We start from the raw sequence: 15,718 nt of genomic DNA on the forward strand, positions 1-15,718 counted from the left end.
AACAGCAGTTCTTACACCATGTAACATATTGTTTCGTTTCTTGTCAAACTGCATGGAAAAACTTGGGCTAATATTCCTGGAGTTGCGTTTTGCCTGTTTTCTCAACAACAGAGGGAACCCCCGCTCTCCAGTGCTCCTACACACCCTCACCACACTACACACACCACAGCTTTCCTCCCTCCCCTCTTCTTGGAGCTTGCCCTTTTTTGGCTGTTCCTCTTTCTTTCTTTCTTTCTTTTTTTCATCTTTTTTTTTTTTTTTTTTCTCTGAAAGAGGGATAGTGTGACAGCTTTTCCTGCTTGTAGATTGGAACCGGGAGAGAGAGAACTCTGTTACTCGCTCCGTCTCCAACTTTCAGAGGAAGTTACCACCTCTTCCCCAGACCCTGTACACATACTCAGGCAAACACACGCTCCCTTCAGGACTTGACCACAGCAGCAACAGAGCAACAGTCAAGGCTGCTTTTAATGCCGTGCTCTTTTTTTCCTTTTCTCTAATTCAAAATTTGGAGGGAAGGAAGATTAAGATTTGCAGTTTGCTTTCTGCGAGGACTGAACAGCTTCTCTCAAGAGTGACGGGTGAGTTTAACATTCATATCATAGAAACTCCTGTGAATCACGAACACTATTTTTTTTTTTAAATTAACTCTTTCCTGTATTAGAGAGAGTCTGAGATTTAATTTGTTTTAGTTTAGAGAGATGCTTGGTCTTGGGAAAACCTTCCTGTGCTACAAAGTCTGATATCTGGTCTTCATCACAGCGAGTCTGGTAAGTTTTTACAAGAAAAAGCAGCTTATCTGCAGTTGTTTCTGTTTTGATTAACTGTGTTCAAAGGTTTAGAGAAGCTTGAGTGAAGTGACTGAGTTTTAGTAACAGCAGTGTGAATACATTCTTCAAACCTTTTAAGCACCTGGCATCTTTTTTACATAAAAACACGTTGTTCTACTACAATCTACTGTCTCGAACTAAGCTGGATCCTCATCTGCCGTGTCAGTGCATCAGAGCTGAGTTAAAGTGTTTTTAGCTTGTAACAGATCTAAGAAGAGCTGGTGCAGCACCAGTTCAGACAGGACAGAAGAGCTGGATTTCCTGTGCCTCTGCACATCATTTCTAAACTTAAAGCCACTAGATAGTTGTCTAATAAAAGGTTCAATATAAGCAAACATCCTGTTGCTGTTTTGTTGTGTTTTTAAGGCCACAAAAGAGCAGATTCTTACAGTAAAATAAGAGAGGTGAGAGAATTTTAAAAGCAGGGCACACATGGTGCGTATGGCTCTATTCATCTGTCAGTTTTTCTTTTCCTTTTTTTTTTTTTGCATAAGCACTAAGAGAAGATCATGGTCAACAGCAGCTGACCATATGCCTCATTTCCATTAGTTCTAGCTTTCTGCTGGATGATTGTGGTTAGCACCTCTTATCAGAGAGAAGAGCGCTGATGGGTGGAGGCTGGAGCTGCTCTCCAGTGTCTTTTTATTCACACTATCTGAGTGGACTGCTTGCACTGTAGCCTCCCACATTCAATCAGATAATCTCCCATAGGAAGAGCATGTAACAGGGTTAAATGACCCCTTGGAGCCTGATTATCAAGACTTGACTTCTGCATGACCTCTCCAAGCTATTCATACTAGCAGACTTTTCTTTTTCCAAAACCCAGTTGACTCACTTGTCAGTTGGCCTGTCTTATCTGTCCTGAGGATGGTTGGTAACTCTCTCCATTTACTCAGAGGTGAAAGGTCAGATTCTGACTTGATTTGCTTGTCTAAAGTCCCATGGTACCAATCTGTTTGCAGAAAGTTTCAATCCACACAAAGCCAGGATAAGTCAAAAGAACTTAGCCCAATGGATAGCATTCATAAACAAACCCAGTGCAAGAGAAGGGCTAATATAGGCAGCTAGATATATTATCGTTACTCTTTGTAATTTATGTTTACACATGAACAAATAGCCTGTAATGATGTAATGCTATTGAAGCCCTGCAGAGGTATAGTGTGTACATACATTTGGCTGATTTAGCAGGACTCAAAATTGGGCAACAGTGCTGTTTTATCAAATGTGAACAATGCATTGTTATCACAAAAGCATCCCAGTAAACATTCTCAAAGTCCCATGTGTAGACCACCGCATCAAACTTCATGTTTCCAGTTCTTGGCTTTGGGAGAGAACAATTGTACTAAAAATTGAAGTAAGAGCAATGAGGTAATTTTCCATCAGTGCATGAATTAAGCGAATTAGATCTTAATGCATATGCATTTAGTGTGCCTCTTATGTCCCTTGGACATAACTTGGACAGATGGAAAAATGCTGAATCAGGAGTTCACTGTTGGTTGCTCAGTATTGCAAATTGTCCCAAACAAAAGTTACAAAAGATGGGAATGTCAAAGAAAGTAAATGAAAAAATGTCAGCCAACACCAATGAACCACTTTACCTACATTTATTCCTTGGAGTATTTTCAGCTTGTTCCAACTTTAACATTCCATGCAATGGAAATACGGTAGTTGTCTTGTGCATCACTTTTTAATTTCACATTGATTGTCGCTGACATCTTTTTAGGTGAGTTGGGTTTAAAGTTAAACTTGCAGTGGTTTGTTTCATATCTGGATGTATAGCATATGTTTGTCCTAAGGTCAGAGTGCCTTTGATAACCACTGCATGGGGAAAAAAATGCTTTGCCAAAAAATGGTTTATTTACAGTGAAGATGCTGTGATAATGGTTTCATGGGGCATATTTAAGCTAGGATATGAAGTCATGCAGGATCAGATGATCATCAGCAGATCTCTCTGAACAACACCCAGCCCCAAAACAAAGTGCTCCATTTAAACAGCAGGCCTTCTCCTTTTAACTGTTAGTGCTGGTGGTTTTATTATAGCCGCTAACTGTTGTTACCAGGGTTGAAAATGTGGGAAAAATGGTGAGTGTTTATCACTTGTCTAGTTTTTCATCAGGTAAAAACACAGCTCCAAAATCATGTCATTCATCAAGCAGCAGCTGGTTTCACCTTAACGCCCTTTTAACACACTCATATATGTATACAGATTTAATTACTGCACTTTTAACAGCGGTTTTGTTTAACAGTTATATGGCCTTGGTCAAAAGGTGATAGCTAACACATAAAAAATATATATATTTTAGGTCACTGACAAATATGAGTTTGATAAATGAGGTGTCTCCAAAACTATGTTTAGCAAAGCTTCAACTAGCCGGTGATGCCTTCCAGGACTCAGGGCTTATTGTCTTCTAGCGGGAGCCCCACTGGCCTAGACAGTCTGGTCTTTAGATTTCAGTGGATGGTTGACATGTTAAGTCCAGTGGGTTTACCTAAGCTTACACTCCTATCTTGGATACATGTATGCTGAGACATATTTGCAGCTGGACACACACATACTGGAAGAAGAGGGGCATGCAGGAAAAGACACACGTTGAAAAAATGTGCTTGAGCATGCATAAATGTGTGGTGGGCATATTTTTGCTTAGGCTGCAATATTTAGTACATTTGCTGTTTGAAACAATGACAAGAGCTGAATGAATGTTATTTAGGCCCAAACTCAAGGCATTATTCCGCAGATATAACAATCAACAATAACTTGGCTATTATGTTAAGTAATATTTGCACCCTACAAGAACACATAAAATTAGCTCAAGTGACAACAAAAGCACTGTCAGCAAAAGCCATGTCACATTTTTATTTTTGTCTTGCTGTAAATAAACCCAGAAAATTGAAAGGATTAGTTTTAGAGCACCATGCCATCTTATAAACTATCATTTTTAAGCTATGCTATGATCTGTGCTCTAAGCACCTCCTCACATCTCTATTGTAAAAATATGACACTATCATGATCTAAGAGTTAACCATAACAGATGACAGCGCTGTTTTTCTAATTGCTACTGGTTACTAAAAGAAGTCAGTAGGAGCCACTACCTCAACAGCCCCTAAAATAGTCATACAAGCAGCCTTCACTTTCACTACACAAACTCAGTCCTGCCAGAGCAACACTTCGAAACTCCCCAAATCTACTGGAACTGCAACATATTTGTGGATAGCCTACAGCGAGCTGTATGGGCCCAATCATGGAAAGGGCAAACACGTGTTTTGTGTCACAGAGTAATCCGTAGGGTCCATGTAATTGATACAGTATGTGGTGCTGGCTTGCTTGCTGGATGATGGCCAAGATCAATGAAAACGATGAGATCATGTCTCTATTTTTGGAGATTTCAATTTGTGCTGATCTAAAGCCCAAAGTAATTTAGGGAATTGTAGAGGAACGCTCAAATGAATCGATCTAAACATCCAGGAATTACTCAAACAACCTATAAGAAAAAACTGTACACACACGAATATATAAATAAACCTTTTCAGCACAACACACAATGGTTGTCATAAATTGGATTCCCTACTGCCATCAGCTATTTGACTTATACCTTGATGACGTCAGTATTAAGAAGGAGCATGGGAAATCTCTCCCTGATTTACATAGCAAAGCATTCTCTCTCTCCCTCATATCAGGAACACATCTGGGTGCTATTAACCACTTGCTCTAACCCCAAGCTCAGTCCTGCATCTCTATTACCCTCCCATTACCTGCCATAACCCACAAAACATATTCTCCACAGGGCGAGCAGTACACTGAGGTTCACTTCTTCATGACATGAAGATGGAAAGGAATTAATCAGGGCAAGAGATGCTTTGCCCTGAGTCTACCACTGCCATCACGTTGGACAGTGAATTCCTAACCTAACTGTTGTTGAAAGCTAAATATCTGTTGTAAAATAATTGGCTGACAATACTGCCGGGAGTTTGTGTTCACTCCTGGAAAAGGGTTTGTCCTTGAAAGAAAAGCTGTTGTTCATTAGGCTTATGTAAAATACAGTACCCAGTGCCCAGAGCCATCAACGCATAAAAACCAAAGGTCTTTTTCAGCATCATATCCAACACTAAAAGATATTCAAGACATTCAAGACTCTCTAAGAGTCTCAAGAGGAAACTTGATAAAAGCTGGGCATGTCCTGACTTTTAAATTTGCTATGCTGTTTGTCTTTGCAGCTGGCTGTAGCTAGGGTGAGTAGTTCAGAATGGGGTCAAATATGATTGAAATTCTGTTTGTTTTTACCAACCGTGAATGTTACATGGGTAATTTTTTTTTCTCGATGATTTAATCATGTTCTGTCAAACTACTGGGAGTGGTTGGGTTCTTGTAGTAGTTCTTGAAAACTGAAAGTCTTCATGTTCATATTGGCAAAACAATCTTCAGTCATCAGCAGACAAAGCTTTCACTGTGCTCATCAACCTTTTCTTGAGCTGAGGCTGGAAATAAATGCTGACCTTGGAAACTTGAGGTAATGAGACAACCTGCACTCGAGGACCTCTCATTCGCTTTGGACGATGCTCATACTCTTCACCTGCAAATGTGGTTTGAAGCCCCACAGGCACTTAAATTCATGGGAAGTTTGAAATCCTGCTGGTCTGTGATAACAGCGAAAACTTCATCTGCTTTTGTAATCAGTGTGATTCTAAATGGGCAAAAGAGCCAGGACAAGACAGCAGGTATACTTTATATTTTCAACTCTCATTTCCACTGTCAGCCCCAAAAAGCTTTTTTTTAAAATCTTATTTGCATGTTAAAGCTCTTCCTAAAACACATCTTTTTCTGAGAAGTTACGTTAACCACTCTCTGTTTAAATAAATGGTGGAAAGAAACATATCATTAATTTTAAAAAAAATACTTGATTTAGTTATTAACTGTTTGATCATTTTTCTAACCGTTTGGCTTTTAAGAAGCATTTTAAGAGCAGTGGTTCAGATCTGCTGGCCAGCTACACCCCTCTGTGTGGAGTGCACCTTCCCTCAGTATTCCAGCTTCCTTCTACAGTTCAAAGACAAGCTTGTTAAGTTAACTGGTTATACTAAATTGGTGTGACTGTGAGCATTACTGATTGTCCGTCTTTGGATGTTAGCCCCGTGATAGTTTGGCAGTTTGTACCTTGTCGCTTGCCCCATGACAGCTAGGCTAGGTTCCAGCCCTCCCACAACCCTCAGGTGGATTAATGGTTAAAGAATACCATATCTCTGTCCTTTCAATATTTTTCTAAAAGTTATCTAGCATAAAAATTTGGCTTTATTTGATTGTTTTTTGCTGATAAATACTACGCCTGATCAAACACTCTCAAACTCTCCAAGCTGTGTCTGCTCATGTTCAGCCTGGGTTTCTGCATCTTTCCTGATGTTACCCTTATGAATTTTTTGTTTCCAAATGGAACAACCTTCCTGTCAAGCTTTCACAACGGGGTAGCAGAACTGACAGAAATCATAGCTTGAAATCCAAGATGTTGGTGTCAAGAGTAACTTGGAAGAAATGTACTTTTACTTTCTCCAGAAATGCAGCTCTGTGCAACCCTCCGCCGTCTGAAGAAAACTTACAGGCACTTCCAGAAGAAATTACCCTTCACCCTGTGGACATCCATGAATGCTTTCACAGACACAGTTGACAGAGATCTTGGTTTGGACAATGTTTCTATTTACCAAGTGGAAAGTAATCTACTGCACTTCTGCTGTTTTGCGGAGAACTTGAAATTCCATTATGTTTGAGTGCTTGGAGACGGTTCACTGGCTTGATTACAGGTGTCTGATAAATGGTGTGCACATACATCCAGCAGATATTTTTGTGATACAGTTTCACATTCTTTGGCATGTGAGCCAAAACGAAGCTATGATTCAGTAAATCTTTTTTTTTCTTTTTACAGGAACTTGCACGGTTTCAGAATGAGATCTGAAAGCTGGAAATAATGCGTTTGTTTGATGTTGTGAATCATTTAGAGTTTTTTTTTTCTATCAGCAGCTACAGAATAAGAGCATAATTAAGACCAAAAAAAGATGCTATAAATCCTACACAGCAAAATCTCCAGTGTTAAATTAACACTGGAGAGTGTCTATATGGGTCCACACCTCTGAGTGTTAAATACAACACTGTTGAGTGTTAAATTAACACTTTTGACAGTGTTATATGTTTAAACGTAACCTGGTCAGTTTTGAAGATTAACAAAGACTAACACTGAGCAGTGCTGATTTTCTAACACTGGAATATTTCTAACATTTTGAGTTATTTTCCAGTGTTAGAAAATCAGCACTGCTCAGTGCTAGTCTTTGTTAATCTTCAAAACTGACTAGGTTACTTTTAAACATATAACACTGTCAAAAGTGTTAATTTAACACTGGAGACTTTGCTGTGTAACAGCACCTTTTGTGATCTTGGCTACTAGAGAGAGTCTGTGTGTGCATGTAGATCTGGGCATTTTCATTTTGTGAAGTTTCATCCCAGGCAAACCACAGACACACTGTCTGTTGTGCTAGGAATCATTGCAGCTGCAAAGAAATTGGAGGTATTAAAAATATTTATTTTCTTCTGTGGTTCAGTGTGTGTGTCATTACAATGCGGAAATAACACAGACAGGCTTCCTTGTGTAATCTGACCTTTTCATGTTCTGTGTATAAATCAAATGTGGCTTGACTCTTCGCGTAAATTCCACTGAAGAGTTACAACTTTGACTTTTTCATTGTGGAAAAGGAGCAATATGGTTGGATGGTTTATGAAACTACTGTAACTGGTGAACTATCCAAGGGGAAAAGTGCGTCTATTCTGTGACAGACCTTTGCCTTGGAAAGCTGCCCATCTAAGGAGCCACCTGATAAACTGCTCAGCTGACATCTGTGTACAGTAAACAGCCCAGTCTATTCTGTCTCAACCTACTTATCTAAGACAATGAAGCAGAGGAAAGGCTTTGCCCTGGATGTTGCCTCTGTGGAAAGGGATAAACCTTGTGGGAAGGAAGAGCAGTTGTGGTTATCACCACAACAGCAAAAATATCACACTGCATAACATTTTGTAGCTGGTCCTCCACTCAGCTATTTCTTCTAAACCAAAGCAAACAATGCCGGGTCAAAAATAGCGCCTGACCTCTTCTCAGGCCACAACGTCATGATGTGTTTATCTTGGCTTCTGCAGTGATCTGACACAAACAGCTCATTGCTGAGTGACACACACACACATGCACAGAGATGAATGGTAATTTAGTTGATGCCCTTTCCATTTGTTACTGGAATAATAGCTGTTTTGATATAACAGGACATAAAATATAGACTGTGTGTTTCGCACAGAAAAAAAAGAAAATAATGTCAGGATGATGATGATTTGAGTGATTATTTAATATTCAGAGACATGAAGAAGACCTCAGACGGGGTGAGCCTAAGTCTTTGACCTGAGGGTATGAGACCCTCAGAAATTCTGCCTTTTTTGGACCTTAACAGGGCCAAAAAAGGTAGAATTTCAAAAGAAATGCCTCTTTCTGCACCTCGAACCAGATGAGTAGGGTCACAATATTTTCCAGGCTGTTAAAAATTTAACAACTGTTTAAGTAAAACATGATGGAAATAAATGATACATCAAGTCCCCAAAGCATGACTGTTTTCTTATAATGAAGGTCTCCTTTTTAAAGCTTTCGGGTTGTGCAAAACCTGCAAAAGAAAAACAGATTGGGTCACTTTGAGAACATGACTGAGAACTGAGTCATGATACAGTGCATGCTGCTGCAGAGGAACAGGTCTGTTAATAATTTCCTTGTTTGACTAAAACAAACACACAACAAAACAACAAGCCAGGATAATTAGTGTTTAAATAGGTTTTAAACAGCTCTCCAGTTATCATTAGCCACCAGTAACAGATGCCAAGATCCTAAAGCTCAGTTTTGCTGCATAGCGGTGTGAGTAGAGGTCAGTTAATGTTCTGTAGGTACCCAATCATTAGCTTTGACCTTGGCTTAAAAAGACTGTAGTCATCCGAGCCGTTTACTTTATTACCCCTGGGACAAAAACAAAATATTTCATTTAAAGTCTGTGCTTTTCTGCTCAGCTTGGATAATGATGATAGATTCCATTATGTGGATTCTATCATCGAGTGGGATTCGCCTCAGCAGGAGATCGGAAATGAATCTGTTCATTATTTGCTTATCTACTTTTTATAAAGAGTGCACGGGTCTATCACTGCATCGTGGAGCAGCTGCCTCCTGTACGGCTCAAGGTGGTCAGCCTGGAAAGCATGCTCCCACAGCGGCCGCTCTGTCACTTGCCCCCCCCCCCCCCCCCCCGAGTGCTGTTTCAGTTAGGCACTGTGTAAAGTGCATAGGATCTGCCAAGAGTCAGCAAGATCAAAATCTGCCCTGGAAAGCTCAGAGGCTCTGCTAAACCAACTGCTGCTGGCAGAGGATCTTTTTTCCTAAACAGGGGTGCAAGTCAAAAAACTCCACAGCTCAGCATTTTCACAGCGCTCAGCTCTGCACCTGGCATGTAAACCGCAAAACCCCCAGGATGTTATAGGGCTTTTAGTAAGTATAGAAAATTGATTGTTATTGTTCAAGGTGCTAGAAACAAAAAGAAAAATCTCAAGTTCGTGTCACTTGTTCAAAGTTCAAAATGTTCTGTTTTGTCATCCTTGCACAATGCTGCAATGAGAGAGCAGCATTACAGGTCCCTGAGGCTGGAGAGTGGAAACACCTCACTTGTATTTTACTATTGATGACAGCTTTACATCTAATAGGTGTTTTTTCCCTACAGAGCCAGAAGGGGACCCTATGTTTTTGGGGATTTTTTAGCTGTCAGTACTCATTTTGCTAGTATCTTTGTAATTGGATCTGATGTTGTTCCCAGCTTTCTATGCATAAAAGTCTAAATGTGGAGTATCTTCAAGTCATAGAACAAAGTCCCACTAAGTTCATATCACAAAATAATTTAGTTCCCAAGATCTAATCAAATGTATTTAAAGACATCAAAAAAAAATTTACTTTTTCTTTTAGCAAAAAAAAAAAAATAAAGTTACTTTTCATGTTGCTTTTATGACACTAATATGCACAACTTGGCCATACCTGTGTTTTTTTTTTCTGTGTTGGAACAACTTAAGCACTAAAAAATGCAAAAAGTCTGCCTCTGGTCTCCTGCTGGACCACGTAACCTGCAATAGGTCTGTCTTTGTTTGCATTGCAGACGCCTCACTGAGTTTGGCTCTAACATAGCTTGACGTGTCTGTGTGTGTATTTGCTCTTTTTTTCAGGGTGGCCAAATCAACTATTTAGCCTGAAGACCAAAGATCACAAGCCGTGATCCAACAGCAGAGAGAAAAGAGGAGCGTGATAACTTTGCATCTGTTCTCCAACTTCTCAGAACAATATGAACTGGAACTGAAGCTCCATAGTTTCATTTTTGTGGTAAGTTTTATACTTTATCTGCACTCCCCTTTCTGTTTACTTCTACTTTTACAAGAGAATGTTTGCTGTGTTTTAAAGTTCATTAGTGGGCCATATTACATATGGTTTACACATGTGTGGTTTCATGCTTGAATTTTACTAAAAGTTCCATCAACAAGTAAGCACACATGCTAAATAAATTATTGAGGTAGTCACATCATGATAGAGATCAGACATTGAGATTATCACTGGGTGCAATTTAGAGGTAAATGGAAACATAAACATGTGGTTTGTGCAATATGAACGAGTCCATATGATCTCTATAGGCACAGTGACATGTGGTTTAACTTAGAGAAGAGCGCACACAGGTTAGAGTGAGATGGTTGCAGCGCTCGTCATCATATCTCGTGAACAGAATGGTTTTTTTTCCACAGTCAGCCACAACACAAAGCACATGCTAAAGAGGGATGGTGCTAACGTGTGTATGTGTGTTATTCTGAACTGGTCTTTTTTCTGTTGTCACCAGCACTCTTTTATGTAACTTGGTGCAGCTCTATGATGCCATCCTTGGGTAGTGACAGAAGTTATGGCTGCACATAGCAGCGGAAGAAGCACAACAAAGTTCATTTGACTGACAGGATATGGGAGGATAAGGCAGCTTAAATGTCAAGGAAACAATGGCTAAACATTAGAAAAATGTCAACCGTGCACTGGCTGCTTCCTCTGAGCTTTACAAATCGATCTGACAGTCCCATCTGACACGAAGGAGCCCGTTGCGGCTACTTGGGAAATTGACTCTTGACCTCATTTATATAGGGTTGTCATGGTTCAGAGAGAATGGCTGAGGCAAAGTGCCATGTGCCAAATGCATTATGATGATCCCACATCAAGCTAGTAGTTAATAGTGACACAAAGGAGCTTTTGTTGGGGACTCGAAGGCCTCATCCCACCCACCAGGCATATGAAGAATGTTGTAGTCAGTGGGTTTGACATCCCGGCGCTGCACAGAATATAAACCTGGAGGAAAAGAAGTCTGGCAGATATTTCAAAAGCGACTTTTAGCACCTGGAAGAGAACTGATTGATTAAGTGTCTTGTATCTTATAGCAGTCAGATTAAATATTGTGTGTCAAATGTCTGCTACAGGTGTAAAAGAAGAAAACCGAGTCACCATGGATGTGAAGAAAAAGGAAATGGACCTCCTAAGTAACAGCATTGCTGCCTATGCACACATCAAAGGTAAGCCACAGTGTGAATTTGCCTCTCATTTTTTAACAACATTTAACTGTATCTAATGCAGTTTGTTTTTGTCCCTTCTTTAGCAAATCCAGAGAGTTTTGGCCTTTACTTTGTGCTTGGAGTGTGTTTTGGCTTGATACTCACACTCTGCCTACTGGTGATTCGGATCTCCTGCAAGCCACGCACTACCATTACCCCCTCCACTCCTGAGAAAAAAAACTTAAAGGACATCAACGAGGAGGATGAGGACAGTGATGACGATGATGAAGATGAAGAAGTGGACGATGTAGAGGCGACTGTTCCGTTGCCCACCACAGAAATCTCTGTTGGCAATCACACCAGCCAGTCGGATGGGACACTGAGCGTGAATGTGTTTACTTCAGCCGAAGAGCTGGAGCGTGCACAGCGACTGGAGGAGAGGGAACGCATCATCCGAGAGATCTGGAGGAACGGCCAGCCAGATATCCTGGGGACAGGAACGGGAACTATTGGAAGAGTGCATTACTACTAAGAAACATGAGGCTAAGGAAAGTGAGCCCTGAGGAAATGAGACATAGACTTTTGGGTGGGCCTGGTGTCCCTCAAGCCCGAAAGCCTGCGTTAGATACAAAGTGACTGGATATTAGTCATATTTGACATACTTAGCTCTGACAGAGCAGACTGAGATATTGCACTTCTTATGTAGCATTGATAAATCTGACTGATTAACCAAACCAATGGAGGTCTCAAGGACTGAATAATTCATATGGAAGAGATGTGGAGTGAATGTGGGGAATGATGGGACACTTGAAGTAATCAGTCTATTAAACTTGGTGCTTAATTACAGAAATGAAAAGTAGATTTGTGTATGTAATAAATGAAAGTGTCAATAAGTAAAAAAGAACTGTTTGTTTAAACAAAGACTATTTCCACTAACAATTCTCACATTATAGGATAATGAATTTGCAGGATAAATCAAAGCACTTCATGAGCATATATACGTGTATTCAACAACATCAGATACTGAAGTCCAAAGGTATATACTGATCAGCTTCAAAATGAAACTCTATCTAATTGTTGATGTTCTTCCTGCACTGCTAAAACAGCTCTGAAATGTGGAAGAATAAATACCACGTTTGTAAGGCTTACTGGGATGGGAGGAACAGGTACTGAATTTTAAAATAAAATCCAGACCTCAAAGTTTTTCAGGAAGAACATTAGTATTGCAACATGATATCCAGTGCTATTGATATATTAATGCTGTGGCTGATCAGTGTGTACAAATCTAATAGATCTAATCATGTAAAAAATAAATAAATAAATAAAATAAGCAAACATGTCAAAATGTCAGAAAAACACAACAAGAATCACTACACCTTTGGGCCATAAATATATTTTCAATAATAATAATAATAAAGATGGAGAAAGATCACTTTTGCCACTTTTATTTCTCAATATCTCCTATGTGACTTAAAAAGTTAAACAAATACAGTGTGAAAATAAAAGAATTCTGTCACAAACGATCTTGTGATGTTTGCTGCTTTTTACAGCCTGTTTTAATCTGATCTGTAAAGGGAGTGACTCAGAAAGAAAGAAAGAAAGAGCAAAGTATAATTTATAACAGGAGAAAGGTTTCTCACATTTGTGCTTGATGCACATTTGTTCTTGATACAACTATTCAGTTTGGCTCTTGGCCACTTTAACACAGTTTTCTTTCATCCGCTGACATCCGGAAACTACAAAAGCTAATGTTTCCCTCCATAAAGCTAAGTAGCCTGCTAGCTTTTTAGTCTAATACATGCTAACTCTGCTACCTGTTGCCACTGCCTTTGCAGTCGAAGCTGAAGCAGGGTTGGAGTAAGGCTCTTGGCCAGGTTCCATGAACTCTGTGGTCTACACCACAGACCTCTAGTGCTAAGATTTGTCTGACATGTTCAGCGTCTCTGGAACATGAATCTTTTCGACTTATGTGACCTGTTGGTTTTACACGTTTAACTTCAAATTATTCCATATATGTAAGATGGGCATTAGGATGTTGCGTGAACATGCTAGCTTGTTAGTGCAGCACTGAGCTGTTAGGCTGTTCACCTGCATTTTTTTTTGTTTTGTTTTTGATTGCTTATCTGTTTTTTCAGAGCTGCCTGATAATATCTGCTAAAACTGCTCCTTTTTTGGTTGATAACCTTTTATATGCTCGTGGCTAATTTCTTCTCCTGCAACCCAATCCTAATTTACTTTCTACTACAATGCTAACCTGCTAACCTCTTCTCTTATTCTGTTGACCTCATGGTTGAATTGTCTTTCTTGGTGCTTTTACTGTTTCATATGTCCATTATGATTTTTTTTTCGTGCTTTTGATTCAGATTTAGAGAAAAATAATGGCAGCGTTAATGGATGAATTAGTTTTGGATGCCTCCTGTGGTGGAGAGGGTCTCCCATAGCTCCCTCCAAGTCTGGGTCACTGCTGTAAACTTGGATGTAGTTATTAGCCAGTTATTAGTGAAAATGAAATTGAATTTAATCCAACGATGACGCTTGCAACCTTCTGCTGCACTCATTGCCCAGTTTCTCTGGACTAGGTTGTATGTTGAAGGTGTTTTGTTTAGAGCTGACCACAGAGGCCATTAGCATGGCTCATGCACACAAGGTGCTTACTTGGCAGCCTAATTCCATCTGTGGTCTCGTGCAGGGTAATGGCCCCAAACGCTTCACATAATGACTAAAGTCAGACTCTGTTTCTAATGTGGTCTTCAGAGACGTGCTATCATCACTCCCACAGCTCAGCTGCTCTGAATTTCAGAGCTTAGATGTCCAATATCAACTCTGTGTATTAGTGTAATAAATCTGTTCCATGTGAGTTTATAGCTTGGAACAATGTTTGGTTGCCAGTAAAGACTTACAGAACATTGATGAATTGTCCACACTGGTGGTGTGTTTGTGTTGAATATTATCACAAGTCACCCTTCAGCGGTTTGGTGATTTACAATAAATGTTAGCATGAATTCTTGACACATCTGTAAATCCATAGAGAGGGTTAGTATGCACTAAAATACACATCATTGTAAGGCAATAATATTCCTTTTTTTGGGCACCCTGAAGCCGGTCTGGTCCTTGTGCTGCAGGACCAGATAGGGCTCAGGTTTGCCTTCGGGTCTCCGATTTCTGATAGCATCTTCTGTGTTGAGGTCTTGGAAAAGGTTCTCCTGTGGTCAGTGGCTTAGAGAAATTAGTAGCTTTGATTGTGTGCAGTCCTTTTAAGAGTCCAAAAAATATATTTTACTAGAGTCACGACTAAATATTGTGAACAGTGTCATTTTCATTTTGCTTAGGGCAATTAGTTCCAACATATATATGTGTATTTTTTACATAGGTAAAGTTAAGTCAACATCAACATGATTGAAATCTAGTAACCAAAGCCATAACTGAACTTATTTGACTTCAAAGTTTAAACAATAAGAAAATATATCTGTATGGATACCTCATTAAAGGTGACGTCTTTAATTTACGATTAAACAATGAGGAAAAATATGATAATAGGTTTACAGTTTGGTCTTCGAGAGGGGGAGGTGGTGCTCATAAGCACTGACCTGCCCTTTACTTGGCTTCTGGAAGCTGGACACTCAGTAGGAAGTGGGCTTCTAGGGAGGACGGGATGTTTAAAGACACTTACTGGAGCTAATGTTACTGCTGTTTCAGGCGATGGCTCAACTAAGGGGCTATAGAGCAGGCATTATGAAATGACGTGCTTTTTAATTGTGCAAAGCTTCACGGTTCCAAAGTAAAAAATAGCTGAGCCGAGAATCAGAATACAATGTTCCTTTTAAGCTTAGATCACAAATCTGTACAAGCTGTACAAATCCAGATTTGTTTCAGCATCTGTCTCGCTTTCTTTGTCAACATCTTTCATTATTTCTAAATTTAACTTGGGAATTTTTTTTTGTGTGTGTGTGTGTGACCTTTGGGCTCTGATAACTTTTTCACTACTCCATTTTCAGTGCTCTCTACAGAGTTTAAATTCCACCAGTGTTACTGTACACTGTACAGAGTTCACCATCTAAGACGAAGGAATAAAGTATCTGTGCAGATATTCCACTTTATTTGTGTATCTCTGGTGTAAGAAGAACTTACCTTCTATAAACATTTAAATCACATGCAGTTCTTCACAGAGAGGACATTATTGTTTTTAGATATCCTATGAAAGGTTTCTGCACTGTCAGCAGACTCTTTGTTTTACTGTTTGTCCATAAAGGAACACATCAATAATGGGCATGATTAA

The 15,718-nt window shown here is 39.6% G+C and overlaps 1 protein-coding gene across 2 annotated transcripts; it reads left to right on the top strand.

Moving 5' to 3' along the window:
- The first annotated feature begins 331 nt into the window (after window positions 1-331).
- eva1ba (eva-1 homolog Ba (C. elegans)) lies at window positions 332-12,319 on the top strand. Of its 2 annotated transcripts, XM_085471899.1 has the most exons (5): window positions 332-578; window positions 690-767; window positions 10,093-10,246; window positions 11,371-11,463; window positions 11,547-12,319. In XM_085471899.1, exons 4-5 carry the CDS (start codon window positions 11,397-11,399, stop codon window positions 11,972-11,974), a joined length of 495 nt encoding a protein of 164 aa, XP_085328025.1. In that variant the 5' UTR covers window positions 332-578; window positions 690-767; window positions 10,093-10,246; window positions 11,371-11,396; the 3' UTR covers window positions 11,975-12,319. The 2 variants fall into 2 exon arrangements, with proteins under 2 accessions (XP_085328025.1, XP_085328026.1); XM_085471900.1 differs by lacking the exons at window positions 332-578; window positions 690-767 and adding an exon at window positions 9,198-9,370.
- Window positions 12,320-15,718: the final 3,399 nt, after the last annotated feature.

Source organism: Copadichromis virginalis, linkage group LG11 (genome assembly GCF_057382275.1).
Source record: "Copadichromis virginalis isolate Kocher_CV1m ecotype Utaka linkage group LG11, C_Virginalis_male_GT1.1, whole genome shotgun sequence".
NCBI lineage: Eukaryota > Metazoa > Chordata > Actinopteri > Cichliformes > Cichlidae > Copadichromis > Copadichromis virginalis.